This window comes from Acomys minous (genome assembly GCF_964271855.1).
Source record: "Acomys minous genome assembly, chromosome: 4".
Taxonomy (NCBI): Eukaryota; Metazoa; Chordata; class Mammalia; order Rodentia; family Muridae; genus Acomys; species Acomys minous.
In genome coordinates, this window is record NC_140486.1 from 125,989,585 (window position 1) to 126,007,136 (window position 17,552).

Sequence of the window (17,552 nt, forward strand, 5' to 3'; positions counted from 1 at the left end):
TAACATCAATTAATCAATCATTCTGTCTGTCTGTCTATCTATCTATCTATCTATCTATCTATCTATCTATCTATCTCTGTGCTAGGAATTGAACCTTAGCCTCATACATGCTAGGCTAGTATTCTCCCCACTGAACCACGTTTCCATCACCACCCCCACCTCCTGGCCCTTTTGTTTTGTTTTTTAACTTTTTATTTTGAGACAAGGTCTTAGAGAGTGGTATAGCCGGGCCTAGAACTCACTGTGTAGTTCAGGCAGGCTTTGAACTTGGGTCCCTCCTGCCTCAGCCCCCAGAGTACCTAGGATTAGGTGTACACCGTCAGACCCTACAGTTTGAAGGTTTCTCACTAGAGGACCGCTGTGACCATGAACCATTGGAACCTGTCCCTCTGTTGTGTCTTGCTGCCGTAACTCCCCGATGGCTGGAGTGCAGAGCCCAGTCTGAGCACGTGCGTTAGTCAGTGGTGCTGACGCAGAGCTCACATGTGGAGGACAGTTCTCTCCGTGGTCCAGAGAGTTGCCCAGAACCTAGACTGCTCCTCTGCTGACTGATGCATCCTTCATTCTTCTGTTTCATCACTCTTAGCACTTATGTTTACCTTCCTTCTTAGTTATATACCTTTAGAGTTGTACCATCGCCTGTAAACCACAGCACACTTGGTCTTAACCAAATTGGTGTGACACCTCCCATTGTTTATGGCTGGTGTCTTAAAGTCCTTTTTCTCTTTCTTTCTTCTCTTTCCCCTTTCAATGTGTGTAGTTGTGTATTTTTCACATGGATTCTTTTTCAGTTCTAGGAATATTATTATTTCCTTTTATTTTTAAATGAAGAGCAAAACAGATCCTGAGCCAGACCTTATGCTGAAACCTTTCTAGTGAATGGCTTCATCTTGGATCTGTAGAACTGGCAGCCTTGACAGTGGTCTCTCTTTTAAGTAGGTTTGTGAAGGCATAGGTACATGTGGGGGGAAAAACTCTCCAAACAGAGTGCTGTGCATTGCCAACGGGACTCTTCCTTTTTTTGCCAACCAGCCCAGTTCATTCTCGGTCCTGGTTCTGAGGGGTCTCCAGTCCAGTACTGGCTCTTTCCCTACCCTAGCATACACGCACACACCTGAAAAATATGTCGTTTCATCTTGAGCTAATGTTTTCTTTCATAAAAGATTAGGGATTTGTCTCTCCCTCTTATAAACCTTAGTTTGGTACCTGTTCTTCGGTTTGATGTCCTTAGTGATGGAGAAGGATATCACTCTCTTGCCTTGGCAGTCTGTCCCCTTAGCTTTGCGCTCTGACTCCCCGCCTGTCACACAGGGAGGTAAGTGCTTCTCAGCCATCTCTCACTTGGTTCTTTTTTTTCTCTTAATTCTCCACACTCCTTGAGCCATCAGCTTGTCACTGTCCTTGATTGGCTTTTGCACCCACAAGCTTTAAGTCCTTTGCACTTCACTCCAGGACTTCATGTCCTCCCCGCTCTGCCTGCCTGTCAGCTACAAAGGTTGAAAAGCAAGAAACAAAGCTGAGTGTGGTGGCGCACGCCTTTAATCCTAGCACTTGGGAGGCAGAGGTAGGTGGATCTCTGTGAGTTCGAGACCAGCCTGGTCTACAGAGCAAGTTCAGGACAGCCAAGGCTACCCAGAGAAACCCTGTCTCAAAAAGCCAAAAACAAAAAACAAACAAACAAACAAACAAAACCCAAACAAACCAACAACAACAACAACAACAAACAAAACAAAAACAAAAGAAAGAAACAAAGGGCACAGAAAGAATTTCCAGTTGAGGAATAAACCCAAGAGATTTATTGTATACTGTGGTAACTGGATAATAACAATGTATCCTGGGCTTCAAAACTGCTGAGAGTAGATTCCAAGGGTTCTTTATCACAGAGGTGCTAATTTTGAGAAGTAATACGCATGTTTACTTGATTCAATGCTCCAAAATGTATAGACATTTCAAAGCAGCATATTCTACCTGAAAAAATGTTGATGATTTTTGTTTAGCAATCAAAATACATCAAAACATTTAGATGTAGTAAACACTGTAAGTATTGATAGCACAGCACTGCTCACTGTGTCAGGTGATTTGGCCTCATAGGGACATGACGCTGCATTCCTGGTCACGTTCCACTTGGCATCCGAGCAAGTGGATGCTTGTATCTTATACACCAGCTGTTAAAAATCATGCTGGATCCAGTTCCCTCACATCTGGATGGTGCCTTCTTTGTGCCGCCTTTTGTTTCCTGTGTCTATTTCTAACTTATTTCCCCTTCATATTACTGAGGAAACGGGAGTCATTGAATCCTGTCTCTGGCATCTTGCTCTGCTAAAAGTAGTTTTACAACTCAGCACGTGTCAACACTTCAGACTCTTAAGGTTTTATGGGATCAAAAGAAAGAAGTTCTGCCCTTTCCGGTTCTTGCTGGTGGCTAATGCTGACTCAGTTGCCACATTTCTTGCAGGGTAAGCGTGTTTTCATCTCCTTTCACGTGGGAAGCCCCTTCCTTCAGGGCGAGCACTTGGCCTCCTGCATCCTTTGAGGCATTCTCTCTGAGTTCTTTTATTATTTTTTTTTAATTTGATTAAAATACAGCTTGTCTGCAATAGAATGCTTACATACAAATTAAAATGGGAAGAACCTTGCTCTCTTCAACCCTTCCCACACCCCCAACTTGTTCTCAAATCTGTGGCTTCTTTTTCTCTCATTATTATTGGTGTGTGTGTGTGTGTGTGTGTGTGTGTGTGTTACACACATACGATCTGCTGCGTCTGCTTTGTGTAGGTTGTACGGATGTCTTTCATCCATAGATACCTAGTGCCTTTCATCAATGAAGCGTCCTTTTGCAGCAGGTGAGACCATTACAGAAAGCCACAGCTGGTCAAAAATGGAGATAACAGCTGAGCATAGGGTTGGTATATTTACAGCACAGCAACCCTACAAGGGGAGACCAGGACCAGGACGTATGCCGAGAGAATGCATCGTTTAGCTGGGAAAGGGAAGTTACACCCATGACATCTTAGCAGTACGGCTGCTGAGACAAGACTTGAGCTAATGACACCACCAGTGACATTCTCAGCTGGGGTAAACCTCTGAGTTCTTCTGTGCCACGGGTGTGGCGTTCACGGGTGGGGGCTTATGTGACATTTTCTTTGGAGGGTGGCAACCTGTGACTGGAACCCTCAGGGATGGAAGGCCAAGACTGGATCGTCACCAGAATCATTGTTTGTCTTGGGGGTGGGGTGGGGTGGGGGAGACAAAGTCTGCAACTTGCTGTTTCAGAGTAAAACTTTCTTCTTGCCCGTCACCAGCATTCTTGATGATAAGTCAGACATAAGGAAAGAGAAAACAAATTTGAGGGGAGGAAGAGTCCTCGGGTTAGTGAACTTAGTCATTGTTTACGGCTCTGGGTGCCATAAATTAGATCTTGGTGATGTACCCGGTCATCGTCATATGTCACTGGACACGCATGCATTCTAGTGTGTGGCCCAGCAGCCTTTCAGATGTGCCATGTAAGCATAAGTTTTCTAACTTAGCAGAGTAATAGGTCTTATAGAGATTATGATTGACAGACTAGATAACGCCTCTCAATAAGAAAGTGCTCATAACCCTCCCACTAAATAAATAAAAAAGCACTTATTTTTTTTTTAAAGTGCTTCTTGTTATTTTGAGAAATATAATTATTATATGTGAAACAGATAGCTAAGTGCCATTCACCTTGTCAGTTGACGAGATTAGAGTGCTATCGGGCACATGTTAGGTAGCCAATAAATGCCCAACCTTACCAATGTATGGAAACATACAGAGCACAGATTATGTACCCTACAGACTGTTGCAGATCCTGGGGGGGCTACGGGAGTGAAGAAGAAAACAATAGGCTAGTGCTAGCCAGCCTTTTGACATTGCGACATCATGCAGATGTTGTTAGCCTTCCTTTGTACTCCAGCTGCCCTGGCGTCTGTGTAGGTTGCTGGACCACAGACTGGACTTGCCTGCACTTGTCCCTGTTCTTGTGTCTCGAGGCCTAGACTTGAAAGGGAACGCCGAAACACAGCTGAGTTCTAATGATGGCCTTGTTGGTTGGTCTCAAGAACAGGGGGAGACGTTGAGTATTTGTGATTGGACTTGGCAGCCCGGAAGTTCCTTGCAGGAATGAAGGACTAGCACTTCTCCGGGCCTTGCAGTCCCGAGCTTGGGCGTTTGAGAAGGGCTGAGGGGAGGGACTCCCATCTAGACTAGCCTGTTGGTGCTTTCAGAGGCCTGGTGTGGTGGCGCGCTCCTTTAATCCTAGCTCTCCAGAGGCAGAAACAGGCGGCACTTTTTTAGTTCAAGGCCAGCTTGGTCTACATAGTGAGTTCCAAGACAGTGAGGGCTGCAAAGAGAGACCCCGTTTCAAAAACAAAGCAAACCAAACAAAAGAGTAGCTTGTAATGAAACAGTGAGTTGCCCGGAGTCGGGCTACAGTCTGGAGTCAGGCAGGGGCAATCTTCTCAGGGTCACGCTGTGTACCAGGCAGCTGCTTGAGAGCAGCAATGTTAGAGAATTCATTTTGTAGGAAATTTTAGCCCTGGAAGGGAGCGAAGAGAATATTCAATCTAGATTATTCTGGTAGCAGTGTGTAGGAAGACTCAAAAACAGGAAGGCAGCTGAGAATTGGTGTGAGGTAATATAACGGGCCTAAGGCAGTAAATCTTTGTTCCAGCGCTGAATTGGCTACAATCAAACAGGAGAAAGAAAAGCACAGACGTTTTGTGGGGAGAACACCAGGGCTTTCTAGTGGGTGGGGAAAGAGCAGTGATGGGCGGTTCCAGTCACACGCTTTCCCATGACTTTCCCCTGTGGGACATTGGAGGCACGTTATACTGTTCACAGGCAAATAGTTTGAAAGACAAGCTAGTTTGTGAAGCCAAGTTCAGTTTTATTTATGACGGAGTGGACGTTAATGGAAATAGCCAAGTGGGCTGAGAGTTCAAGGAAGGAGCTGCCGACAGGGGAGTCATCAGAGTTGAGGACGGATGAGCTCACTGTGGGACCATGCCTGGTTAGGGGAGCCCTGGAGCCAAGTCTATTTCCTATGGCCAAATCTGAAATTTTTATATTAATATTACTGTGCAGCAGATGTTAATAAAGTAAAACAGCTTGTGTCTAGGTCATCAGAAACCAGCACATGGGTGAACATGCCTATGGAAAGACGTTATCCGAAAGGAGGCTTTTTATTTCCTGGATGCTTTTCAATAGGGAACCCCCAAAAAACCTCTCTCATCTTTACCACCCTTGATGGGACCAAATCCTTCCCCTCCCCCCTACTTTGTAGGATAGAACCTGGGTTATTTTATATGTGTTCTTGAGGTAGATGAAGAGATATTCATTCATAAAGAATCAAAGGTGGGGACTCCAGCTAGATGCTTCACAGCGCAGGGATGGACTGGAGGTCAGCCATCTTGCTGACAAGACGCTCCAGGCGGGCCTGCTGTGGACGAAGAGCCGCTCTTGTTTGGCTGACCCACATGTGGAAGAACTAAGAGTTGCCTTTGGCCCAGGACCATCTCTTGAAAACTTGCAGGGCCAGAGAGCTACGAGACTTGAAATGCAAAACATTTCTTGGGACTTTTAAGACTGGGAGGCTCTAACCAGTAACTATTGGAAAAAAAAAAAAGATGTGAGAATCAACTTCATATCCTTAATGCATCTTTTTTTTTCAGTAAATGGTGTTCTTAAAAATTTGTCACTGTTATGTGTGTGGGTGTGTGTGTGTGTGCGTGCGTGCGTGCGTGCGTGCGCGCGCGCGCGCGCGCGCACACCCATTTTTGAGTTCAGGTGCCTACGGAGTGGAGCAAGTCTTGGATACCCCGGAGCTGGAGTTCCAGGTGCTTGTGAGCTGCTGGCCATGGGTGCCGGAAACTGAACTTAGGCCCTCTGCATGCGCTTACGTGTCTTAACCTGGAGCAACTGTCCAGCCCACCGTGGCGTTCAGAACTGTGCTGTGCCTTGCTGCTGCTCACCGTCCCTCTTTGCCTGTGGCCCATTGGCTCAGCTTACTGCTTATTTCATAAGGTGTTAGGAGAAATGCTGTAACACTTTATAATCATCGATGTTTAGGAAATTCAGTGTTCACATGAATGGAGCTGGAGCGTGCCTAACTACCTGGTTTCTTTTAGTAAAGACTAGAAGGGACCTACTCGGGGAAGGCTTCCCATCAACAAGATTGTCGGGGAGACTGATAATCCACTTAATACAGCCCCGTTTTCAGAGGCTTTCCCAAACCATTTCTGAATGGGAAATGATCTTAGGCATGCCAATTGCATTTATTTTAATAGACCAACGCTGTTTAGGTTGATTGGCTTTTCCCATTACCGACATTTATTCTCTTTTTGCATTGAAGTTGTGCTTTCTCAAAATTGCTATGCTGACGGAACTTTTGCCAGCAGATTCGAAGATACAGTACAGGCCCTTCTTCCTTGGAAAGGGAGTTGAGGATAAATATACATTCATAATCACATTGTGGATAAAGAGATAAGCAGCTGGCATAGATAGGAGTCAGAGACAGGAATAGACCAGCCGTTCTCGACGGGCGATACCCAACAGAACTGGGTTACTTGTGAACTGTTGCCACCTCACGTGTAGCACGGGAGCTTACGTGAACGTCCTTGGGTGCGGAGTAGACCCACTCTTGCTAGATTCTCTCACAATGCCAAGTAGAAGAATAGCAATGCACCAGGGCTAGCTCAGTGGGTAAAGACACTTGCTCCCAAGCCTGAAAAGCCGAGTTTGATCCCTGGGCCCTGCAGGATGGAAGTGGAGAGCCAAGTGCCGATGGCTGGCCTAGGGCTTCTACACCAGCTCTGTGGCGGGTGCACGTCCTCCCTATGAATAATTATAATCAAAAGTAAAAACTAGTGAAGAAGAATGTAAGTATATCAAAAGTAAGTCACAGGAGAAACATCAGTAGTTCAGAAACATTGTTGGGGTGGGAAGAGAGAAATGGGGGGGATAGATCTGTGAAAGTGCTGAATTAAAGAATTCTATTAGGCAATGGATAATTTTCGCAGTGCCACTTAAATTGTAGTTATTAAATGGGTTTGTAATTAATAAAGCTGCATTTTATTAAACTGTTTTATAATCCAGACACCTGCTCCCAGAGCTTAAAATTCCTATTTATACTGGTTTCTTATCTGTTCAGCCGTAGCTTCTCTTCTTAGTCCAAGACTTGGATACACACTGATCCCACCACTGCAGGGTGCCTCAGTTTCCCCTCCCTTTCCTCCTCCTCCAACAACCTGTTTTTCTTTAGTGACGCTGACATCCGTCCAGTTGCCCCAGGGACACACCAAGAGACCGGTTAGCTTCCTTTATTGCTCTCATTGTTTGATCTCATCTGTGCCCCATTCTTCCTAATCCTCTACTTGTACTGGCCTGATCTACGCCACGGGGCTTTTCTTGGACAAACCGAGGTCCCTTCAGAGAGCTTCAGAGTAGCTTGAATACATATGTAAATCCCTCAAACTTTAAAACAGTGTTTAAGATGAGTGCATTGATGTTTCTTCTCTTGGAAATTAATAAGAATATTTTAAAAATTATTTTTACGTGTGTGTGTGTGTGTGTGTGTGTGTGTGTGTGTGTCTGAGTGAGTTTATGTGCACCCTGTGTGTAGGAGCCTACAGAGGCCAGAAGAGGGAACTGGGGTTCGGAGGCAGTTGTGAGGCACTCTGGGTGTGGGGAAGCGGGTCTAAGTTCTCTGTAAGAGCAGTGAGGACTCCGTCTTGACTGCTCATCTCTCCAGCTCCCCTGCGTGTTCTGTATTTCCTCATTTCCTGTATGCAGAGGCACAGGGAGACGCGCTGTGCGCCGAGGAGAGACTGCTTCAGTCCTGCCTCTTATCCTCCTTTGTTGCAAGGAGCTCGAGCCTCTGCAGCTCTCCTGGGAGCCCACAGCCCACCAGCATAGACTGCTTTCTCAGCTTTACTCATGCCTTAGCTGGGGCAGTAGTGTGCTGCTGCAGCTGTAACAAACACAAACTCGGGAAATGTAGCTGATTGTTCGGGAGGGCAGAGGTGTGACACAGGTGGGCGGGCGGGCGCTCAGAGGGCTCAGAGCTGCAATGCATTCTGGGGCTCTAGAGAAGAGTCTGCTTCTCCTCCAGCTTCTACAAGTTGCACACTCTGTTCCGCGCTGGGATGTTGCAGGGAGCATTATCCCCCCCTCTTCTGGTCTCAAGCTTCCGTTTTGGGCCTTGCTCGCTGCCTGGTCTCTTTTCCCTTTGAGAATCTTCGAGCTCCTGAGTGCCGTTTTTGGGTGTGCTAGGATTTTCTCTCCATCTCCAAATCTTAAATTTCACCAGCAAAGCTCACCATAAACGTACCATGGTCCAACTTCTGGAATTGGGACATAGACATCTTCCATTAAGCATTTTTCTGTTGACCTTAGCAAGCACTATTTAAATTTATTGGTATGTATTGAACAATTCTGTTGATTTACGTATTATTCACTGCCCCTGTTTTATAGGTGGGGAAAGTGAGGCACAGGGAAGTTATGCAACATGTCCAGCCAGGTTCATGTTCAGGTAGCGATGCTGGAGTTCGCCTGTCACTTCACTTTAACCTTCTCTAATCTGGATGCACACTCTTTTTGCAGGTGTCTATGTACTGTTTAGAGTGGAGTTTTGAAAGCTTATAGCGGCTACTCTAACACTTAGCCTTCTGGAGCCCTTAGTGGTTTTTGTGTTTTAAGTCTTGACATAATCATTTCAAGCAATGGCCGTTAGCATCTGCGCCTCCACAACGTCCCCTTCGCAAGGTCCTAACATTTCTACTCTTTCTTTTTAATTTATTTTTTGATACACCAAAGATTCATTTTCTTCATAAAAGATCACGAGTGTCTTGTGCTTTTAGGAGGGCCGGGGCTATGAATTATCTTGTCCTGTCCTATACTATCTTGTTCTGGAACACGATGGGCCACAGCCTTTTGGCGCTTTCCCTGGTTTTCTCTTGTAGTGCATCGTTGAGATGCTCCCGTGAGTCAGGCATTTGTGCCAGACACCAGGCACGGGGAGCAAAACAGCTGTCCACTTGGTGGGGAAAGAGGGGTGCCACGCATGAGGACACTGGGTAATTGTGATAATGCTGTGGAGAAAATGACAGTGGAATTGAGAGAGAATAATGCACAAAGGCCACTTTAGACAGAATGCCTGAGCAGGCTGCTATGTGTCTTTCAGGGAGAGAGCTGAGGCACTGTACAAAGGAAAAAAAATATTCATGAAGGTACTGAGAATGGGCAAGAAGGAGCAAGGTCCAGTTAGGCACAGGCTAAGCTGGAAGAAAGCGCTGCATCCCTGTGTTATCGGAGGCGTCACTGGTTTTTGTTTGTTTGTTTGTTTGTTTTACTGTGATCAAGAACAGAGGTGTCTTAGTTTTGTTCCAAACCAGAAGCTAGCAGTGGATATTACAGCAGGCATGGTATCTGGCCGAGATATGCAGGGGATGGAATTGACACGGAACATCATTGGAGCTGTGTGGGCAGAGTATTAGGAGGGGGGGGGGGGAGAGAGAGAGAGAGAGAGAGAGAGAGAGAGAGAGAGAGAGAGAGAGAGGGGTTTATTGATTCAACAAGTGCTTTGGAAGTAAAAGGAAACTGGTTGTGGAAGTGTTGTGAGGACAGAGGAAGAATCAGAACAGCAAGGTTTTTGAAGGAGCTCTCAATGCGGAGACTGAAGCCGCTTCCTGGAGGTGTGAGGACAGTGTGGCTTTGGGAGAAGCGAGCGCTCAGCCTGTAGGTTGGGTGATGTCAAATAGAGCACTCGCAGGCCTTGACTATCTGGACACACCTTTCAGAAGTGTTGGGAGACTAGGCAGATGCTGGAGACATGAGTCCAGCCCGGCATTTAGGTCACAGTGGATGAGATCATAGACTGAAGAGAGGTAGCAGGGTTAGGAGCTAACCTGGAGGCTGACGTTAGGAGGTCAGGGAGAAGGAGCCTGATTAGCCGGCCACAGGAAGGAAGCCAAGGGCACATTGTATGCAAATCAAATCAGTGACTGCAGCTTCCAGGATGAAGGGTGCTCTGCTGTGTGCTCCAGGGGGCTGATGAGGTCCCAGCATTGCTTTGCCTCAGGCTGGAATTGTGTGCCTCTGGGGAATTTCTTTGGGCAGTTCTTAGTGATAGGGACAGACAGAAACTGAATGCAGTGGGTCTGTGAGTGAGCTGGGGGTCGTAAGACAGGACGAAGGATGAGTACAGGCCTTGCTAATCCTCACAGTCTGCAGATGACAGAGCCACAAAGCATTGTCTGGCTTGCTCCAAGCACACAGGCCCAGGCTCTGGGAAGCTCTTGGCGTCGTTGTCAGGCAGAGCTCGCAATCTATTGCATAGATTTCTGGAGATAAAAGGCTGGAAGAACCTGTTGTATAAAAAGCAAAGCAAGAGTTCGTTTAGGCTGCATTTTTACCTCAAACAGGGCCTTTGGTGACAGATGGTCCACATGAGAACACATTCTTACCGCTTAGTCCACTGGCCCAAAGTTCTCTAAAATGCCTGTGATGCTACTCTGGATGACATGCTTGGATTTTTTTTCCTTTAGCAGAATTGCGAGGAGCCAGCGCTGGTTGGCAGAAGCTAATCAAGCTAAGAAGTACAGAGGGCTATTTTTATCTCTTTTGGGGATCCCTTTGTTCAGTTACATGGCATCCCAATCGCCCATCTCTTGTAGCTAAGGGAGGCATAGGGGAGAGACTGACTTTTTAAAATGTAGATGGTGGGGCTGGAGAGATGGCTCATCTGTTAAGAGCACTGACTGGTCTTCCAGGGGACCTAGGTTCCTTTCCTGGAACCCACATGGTCACTCAGGTGTTTGTACCTCCGGTTCCGGGGGATCTGCTGCCCTCATCTGTCCTCCCTGGGCTCTACACACATGCCATGCAGAGCTTTGCACTCAGTCAGAAAACCCACGTATATACTAATGCATTAATTTAAAAGTAAAAAAATTAGGCTAGATTAAACCACAGTCCTGTGAGAGACTGCCTGCTTCACGTTGCTCAGCGTAGAATCGCAACGCTACTGGGGATGAGTTGCTTTGGTGCAGCAGCACCTAGGGGCTTTTATTAAGAAGGGAGCCTGGGAGCCGTTGGATGGAGAAGGGCCTTGGCCTCTGAGTGTGACGCCTCTGAGGTGGTTGAGGGAGAAGACAGCCACCTTTCAGGTGGACCTTGAAGGAAGAGGATGCGCACGTGGCCGTGCTTGAGTGCTCACAGTGGCTCTAGTCACAGGCAGCTGTGTCCTGCCCAGGCCAGATCGTTGTGTAATGTGGTCAGAGGTAACTGTGATGCAGTCATTGATTTTGCTCCTAGGCTCGAGTGGGCACCGATCCTGGTCTACCTTGTTGTAGACTCTAAATTAGCTCTGCCCACTGTCACTGTCTTTGATATGTGCGACTTCTTTTCTTGGCATTTCTCTTTCACCACTAGCGGGGGAGGGGGGGAGAATCAAATATGACCTTCTTCTCCGCTCCTCAGTAGTGTAACCCTGAAGATGCCTCCCTATAGAACTGATTAGCAAATCAAAGGATAGCGTGCTTTCCTCACAAGTGATTTTCTTGCCCTGCAGAAAATTGTCTTTTTCAATATTGCTATCAGCATTCTTTGACCTGTCAGCATAATTGAAACGTTATCTACCCTTTCTGTTTCTTTCATGTGCGCTGTGAATACGTCCCTTAAGGTCATGCCCTCCTCTCCAGCACATGTATGGGGTTTGCTTACGAGGCATCTGTTCAGGATTTTGGCCGTATGGAAGGAGACCGTCTACCAGCGCGTAATATATAATTTAAAAATGGCTTTCATTAGCCCATTAATGCTGACATAGCTCCAGGCCACACGTTTCTACATGTACTTAACTCAGTATGGAATCCTGGGTACTGGCCGTTAATTGTATCTTTAGAACTACAATGAAAGTGAAAGTCGTCTTTAATGTCTGTTGGCTCCTTCCTCATGAGCCATCCCTGCTCATGTTTATATTGAGTAACTCTGACACGCAGGGTTTGGGAGCAGCCTGCACAGCAGAAACTTTCCCTGGAGTCCTTTTTTTTTTTTTCCTTCACTGTCCATGTTGAACTACAGTAGTAGGCAGCTTGGCTGCAGATGTGGGTCTAAGGTGACCCGCCCTGCCCCCAAGCGCAGATAGCTCTAGAAGGATGGATTAAGATCTGGGAATCCACACACAGTATCTCTAAAAGCTCAGAGAGTACGCTAAAGCTTCGTCTTCGGGAGGCGCGTTACACAGCTCTGAAGTTCTAACTCTGCACGGCGTGGGGACTCGCTTGGCCGTGGCCTCTGCGGTGAGGAGGCCCCCATTGGAGGGGTTTTTGTTTTCAGTCCTGGAACTTCTCAGGCCGGGTGAGTCAGCCGTGGCAGGAAGCTTCTGTCTGCTGCAATGACGTGTGAAGGCAGCTCTCCGTTTGTTCCGTACAGTGTCAGGAAGTACAGACAGGTGCCGAGTGCTTGACTCTTCAGCATTTTTACTCTTTTGGGTTGGACTTGGGGCTACAACAGGAGGCAGCTTTTGGTCTTTAAGTAGCAAAGATCTGCTGGCTCATAACCAACGTGGATGTGACCTTTATCAGTGTCTAGCCTTTTTGCATTGTATTGGCAAGGCCACACGATTGCAATCTACCAGCTCCATACTCTAGAACTACACGCTCTAGTTACGGGGGGAAAAAAAGTCACACAGGAAATTTCATCATGTTTTAAGTAAGTTTAAATAAACAAGCTTTTGTTTTGGGCCACATGAATAGTTCCCCTGGGCTGCAGGCTGGAGGCTCCTGGCTAGCTTATCACTGAAGGGCTTTGTTGACCCGGAGCCCACACGATTCTTCCAGCTTCTTTGAGTGAGCTGCGAGTCAGACTTGTGCTGATACTCCAGGTTTCCTTTGCTCTACTGTGTCCAGACATGAGTTGGTGCGTGTTCTCTTTCTAGATTGTCCCTAGAGGAAGTGGGCTTCTCCTGCTGCGAGGGGTCCATGCTGAAGCCTTGCGCTTTACCATGTGTGCCCAGGAATGAGTTCTCTCTTGTGGTGACTCTACTCGAGAGCCACAGTTGCCTTCAAGGCGTACAGTTTTGATGTGTAGACAGCCACTTATGTCACTTGAGAGCAGCACTTTTCATGTCTGCAGCAGCCTTTGAGATGACTGTCCCTCCCGGGTGTGTGTGTGTGTTTTGCTTGTAATGTCATCTCGTATATTCAAAGACACCAGTATATATCTTAAGTATTTTTGTGTGCCCACTGTGTGGCATTATGCCCAGCTCTGGGCTTTCAGTTCAGAACTGTTGTTTGGAAACATGACAAATGCATGTATGCCTTTCCTGTACTTGGAACTGAGCATACAGACGTGAACAGGTCAGCGATGGCTTTTTATGCCGTTAGCTGCAGTATTCTGTAAAGCAAGGTTGTTTGGATGGCAAGCCTCATAATGTGGGGACAATTGAAAAAAATACAAGCGCTCTGGACAACTTATTAGGATGGGCCTGTGTCTACAGCAGTTAGTTGATTTTTCTTTGGATTGTCCAGTATTTGTTAACAGGCTGAGGTGAATATTCTCATTCAGTTTCTGTGGTTGTTGACCCTGAAAATTAACTCCGGTCTATTTTCCTCAAATCTAAAATCTCATTCTTGAATATAACATGCATCTGTGTTTATGATTCTAGAGACCCAAGGATCAGTTAGGACTAGATTTGGGGACGGGGTAGGAAACAACCTCTAAATATCCTGGTCATTCTCGTAGACTTTAAAAATAAGATTATACAAAGAGGGTGGCTACAGAAAGGTTTTTATGCTGCAAGACAGTATCTCAGTCACAGTTGACCCTACATTATGTGTCATACAGAAATGGAAAGGGCAGGGCAGGTGGCTGTCCTCTGTGTGCCTTGGCAGAGCTACGCAGTCACGGTTCATATAGCTGCCTTCTTCTTCTTCTTTTTTTTAATTCCAGGGTCAGCTTTCAATATTGCAAGAAAAGATAGACCACTTGGAGCGCTTGCTAGCCGAAAACAATGAGATCATCTCAAATATCAGAGATTCTGTCATCAACCTAAGCGAGTCTGTGGAGGACGGCCCTAAAGGTTCTCCAGGCAACGCCAGCCAAGGCTCTGCACATCTCCTTTCTTCACAGTTAGCCCTTCAGGCTGACCCCAAAGACTGTCTGTTTGCCTCACAGAGCGGAAGTCAGCACCCGGATGTGCAGGTAATGGGTAGTCACTGGTCATCAGAGGCCATTTTGTTTGCTTTCAGCTTTGATCTTCTTCTGTCAGTTTTTAAGCTCTGGTTTCCAGCCCCTTCCTTTGCCGTAGTTTGTTTGTCCTCACAACTATTTTTCTTTATTATGGTACAATTCTCCATTCCTGTGTGTCTGTCTATTTTCTGAGCACCGCCATTTTGGATGCCTTAGTGTGTCTCTGTTTTCCTATTAAATCACGCTGGCAGTAAAAACAAGAGGAGGGATTCTAACAAGTGGATAAAACTGTATTTATCCTAATCACATGGGGAGGGCTCCTTTATCAGCATAGTTATGTAGCGGGACTAGCCATCCAAGCCTTTGACTGACGATCAAACACCTTTGGCCTAAAAAGTTTCAATTGATTTGTACAGAAATAGTTTTTTTTCATTATATATTGATTAAAAAAAGCAAAGAATATTTTTGAGGACTATTTGACTAGAATTTAGTATAAATTAACAGTGGTTAAAGTTTGACTTTTCTTCTTTCCTATTTTTAGATGTTGGATGTTTACAATCTGATCCCTTTTGATAATCCGGATGGCGGAGTGTGGAAGCAGGGGTTTGACATTAAGTACGAAGCTGATGAGTGGGACAAGGAGCCCCTTCAGGTCTTTGTGGTGCCGCACTCCCACAACGACCCAGGTAAAAAAGCTGTAATTCCGAATAGCTTCAGCCAGCTTGTCCAGCACCCGCCTCCCGTAGTGAGAGCCTGGGAGGGCTCACAGCGTTCTGACTTCACCTGCTGTGTTCTTCTTATGTCCTGCCCTCATTTTACCTGTTCATGAGCCATTACAGGGTAGGACTTGAAGAGCAGGAAGCGATAAACATCAGAAGGAATCTGAGGACATCCATTTCAGGGTACTGATAGCTTGTTTTACTTGGTTTTGGAGAGATAGTGATAAGTTAAGAACATTTACACACTTTTATTTTGCTTTTGGGTTTTTTGTTTTGTTTTGGGTTTGGTTTGGGTTTTTCGAGACAGAGTTTCTCTGTGTAGCCCTTGGCTGTCCCAGACTCGCTTTGTAGACCAGGTTGGCCTCGAACTCACAGTGATCTGTCTGCATCTGCCTCCTGAGTGCTGGGATTAAAGGTGTGGGCCACCACACTTGGTTTTTTGAGACAGGGGTTCTCTGTGTAGCTGTGGCTGTCCTTGAACTCACTTTGTAGACCACGCTGGCCTCGAACTCACGGCGATCAGTCTGCCTCTGCTTCCCTAATGTGAGGATTACAGGCATGTGCCACTACTGCACCCACCACATTTATCACTCTTAAAGAGGACCCATGTTCAATTTCCAAAACCCACAGGGTGGTTAAAAACAAAAACAAATAGACAACCAAAAACAACCCATAATTCCAGTTTCAGGAGATACCTCACCGTCCTCTGACCTCAGCAGAGGTGCAAAAATTGAAAACTACATCATGAGAGAATCATTTCATCCCTGTAAACTCCGCTTCAGAAGGTGGAGTGCTCACTGGGAAACTATGAGACTTTAAGAAGACAGAGGCGCAGTACTCAGTGGTTTGGGATCCTTGGGGCTTGTTCTGTCTGTCAGGCAGGGGCACGAGTCCTAGCCTGGGCCAGCAGAGTGAGAGGGCTTTAGGTAAGCTGTTTAATCCCTCGGTGGCTAAGGCTTCTATCCAGCAGAATTAGGATGACACTGTCTTTCCGGGATGAAATGGGAAGGAATCGTGCATGGCGCAGATAGCTGCTATCTTTGTAATTACTGTTATTTCACACAAAGGCTTTCATTTGTGTGAGACCAGTGATTTCCTTCCCCCGCCCCCCCCCCACAAGGTAAGGGGAAATTGCTATAATTTTAGTGGAACACGTGATTGGACATGCATACTTACAGGTATGAGTTCGCAGCACAGAGCGTATTTAGTAGGCCCAGTGAATTTAGTATAGTATTTCTTTCTTTTCTTTATTTTAATAATTTATTTAACTTTATATGCCTTGGAGCTGGAGTCACAGACAGTTGTGCGCTGCTTATATGGGTGCTGGGAATTGAACCCGGGTCCTCTGGAAGAGCAGTCAGTGCAACCAACCCCTGAGCCATCTCTGTGGCCCCTAGTACAGCATTCCTTGAGGAGGACGCATTTCTAAACACTTTTCTTGAGGGACATCACCAAGTTTGTGTCTTCCTTTTTTTCAAGTGCCTAGCTCTTTCCAGTTCACCTGTTGCTCTCCAGGAGCTCTCTCTTGGCTCACACTTGTGTGTGTGACTCATCGACATACGTTCTCCCCTAGTTTACTTGGCAATGCTCTTTTCTGTGACAGCTCTTTGTGGTCTAAGTGCAACTCCCAACTTTAGGTCTGAACACAGCCCATTGCTTTTCTCGCTTGGGTTCTTCCGAAGCCTTTTTTTCCCCGTGCCTTCTTTCCCCTTCCTCCATGCTCAGCTTCCAGCAGCTCTGTTTCTCTCTCTTCCCTAACTTAAGCACTCGGCTGGGATATTTATTGAAAGACGTGGCTCCTGAGGCAGGGTACTGGATGTTTTGCAAACATCTAATGCGCAGGAAAAGGTCGGTGGTACCAGGCACTGCAAAGGTGTTATCATCTTGTCAAGGTGACAGCACCAGTGAGCGGACCGGAATCCCTCGTGTAACGTTCACCTGGGTTTCTCTGCAGCGGAAACCTGAGTAGCAAAGAACGTGTCTGCTCTCCAATGCTGTTTATTCAGAGCCCAATGCTTAACGTGTGGTAACTTGTAAAGGCAGAAGGCCTTCTCTGACTTGCCCACATACTCCTTTACCACAGGTTTGCACCACACTCACACCCACACGTGTGTGTGTGTGTGTGTGTGTGTGTGTGTGTGTGTGTGTGTGTATGCATGGATGCCTGCTCACTGAGTTGAAGCTCGCTGGAACTTGGTCACACAGACTGCCCTTTGGGGAACATTTGGAGTAGTGGCTGGTGCCTGGCACCCCATCGTTCCCTCTTGCTCTCAGGTTACTGCAATAGCAATGCACCCTCTAGGTCAGGGTCAGGCACTCGGCCTGTTGTGTTCACTGCCATCTTTTCTGGTGCCTCCTTATTGCTGTTCTTTTAATAAGCACTTTATTTCACGGGTACTTGGCACTTTTTAGCGTGGCAGCAGCATTGCACTCGTTGAGGGCAGGCATTCCTTACATCCCTGTTTGTTCATCCTAGGGTTCCTCCTGTAGTATATTGTTTTGTGAGAGGACATCCTTAATAACTGTTTCTGACTGCAATAAATGAATCTGTCTGTTGGTAGCCTAGCAACCACAGTGGGATCTTTTGTCTTAGTAGAAGATGTTAATGACCCTTACCCTTAGGCTCTT

General features: G+C 46.5%; 1 protein-coding gene across 1 annotated transcript in view; it reads left to right on the forward strand.

Moving 5' to 3' along the window:
• MAN2A1 (mannosidase alpha class 2A member 1) overlaps positions 1-17,552 on the forward strand; it is a 168,163-nt gene that overhangs the window by 7,161 nt on the left and 143,450 nt on the right. The window contains exons 2-3 of the mRNA XM_084778114.1: positions 13,966-14,217; positions 14,747-14,891. Of these exons, the coding sequence (XP_084634240.1) occupies positions 13,966-14,217; positions 14,747-14,891 (397 nt within the window). The remainder of the gene's footprint in view (positions 1-13,965; positions 14,218-14,746; positions 14,892-17,552) is intronic.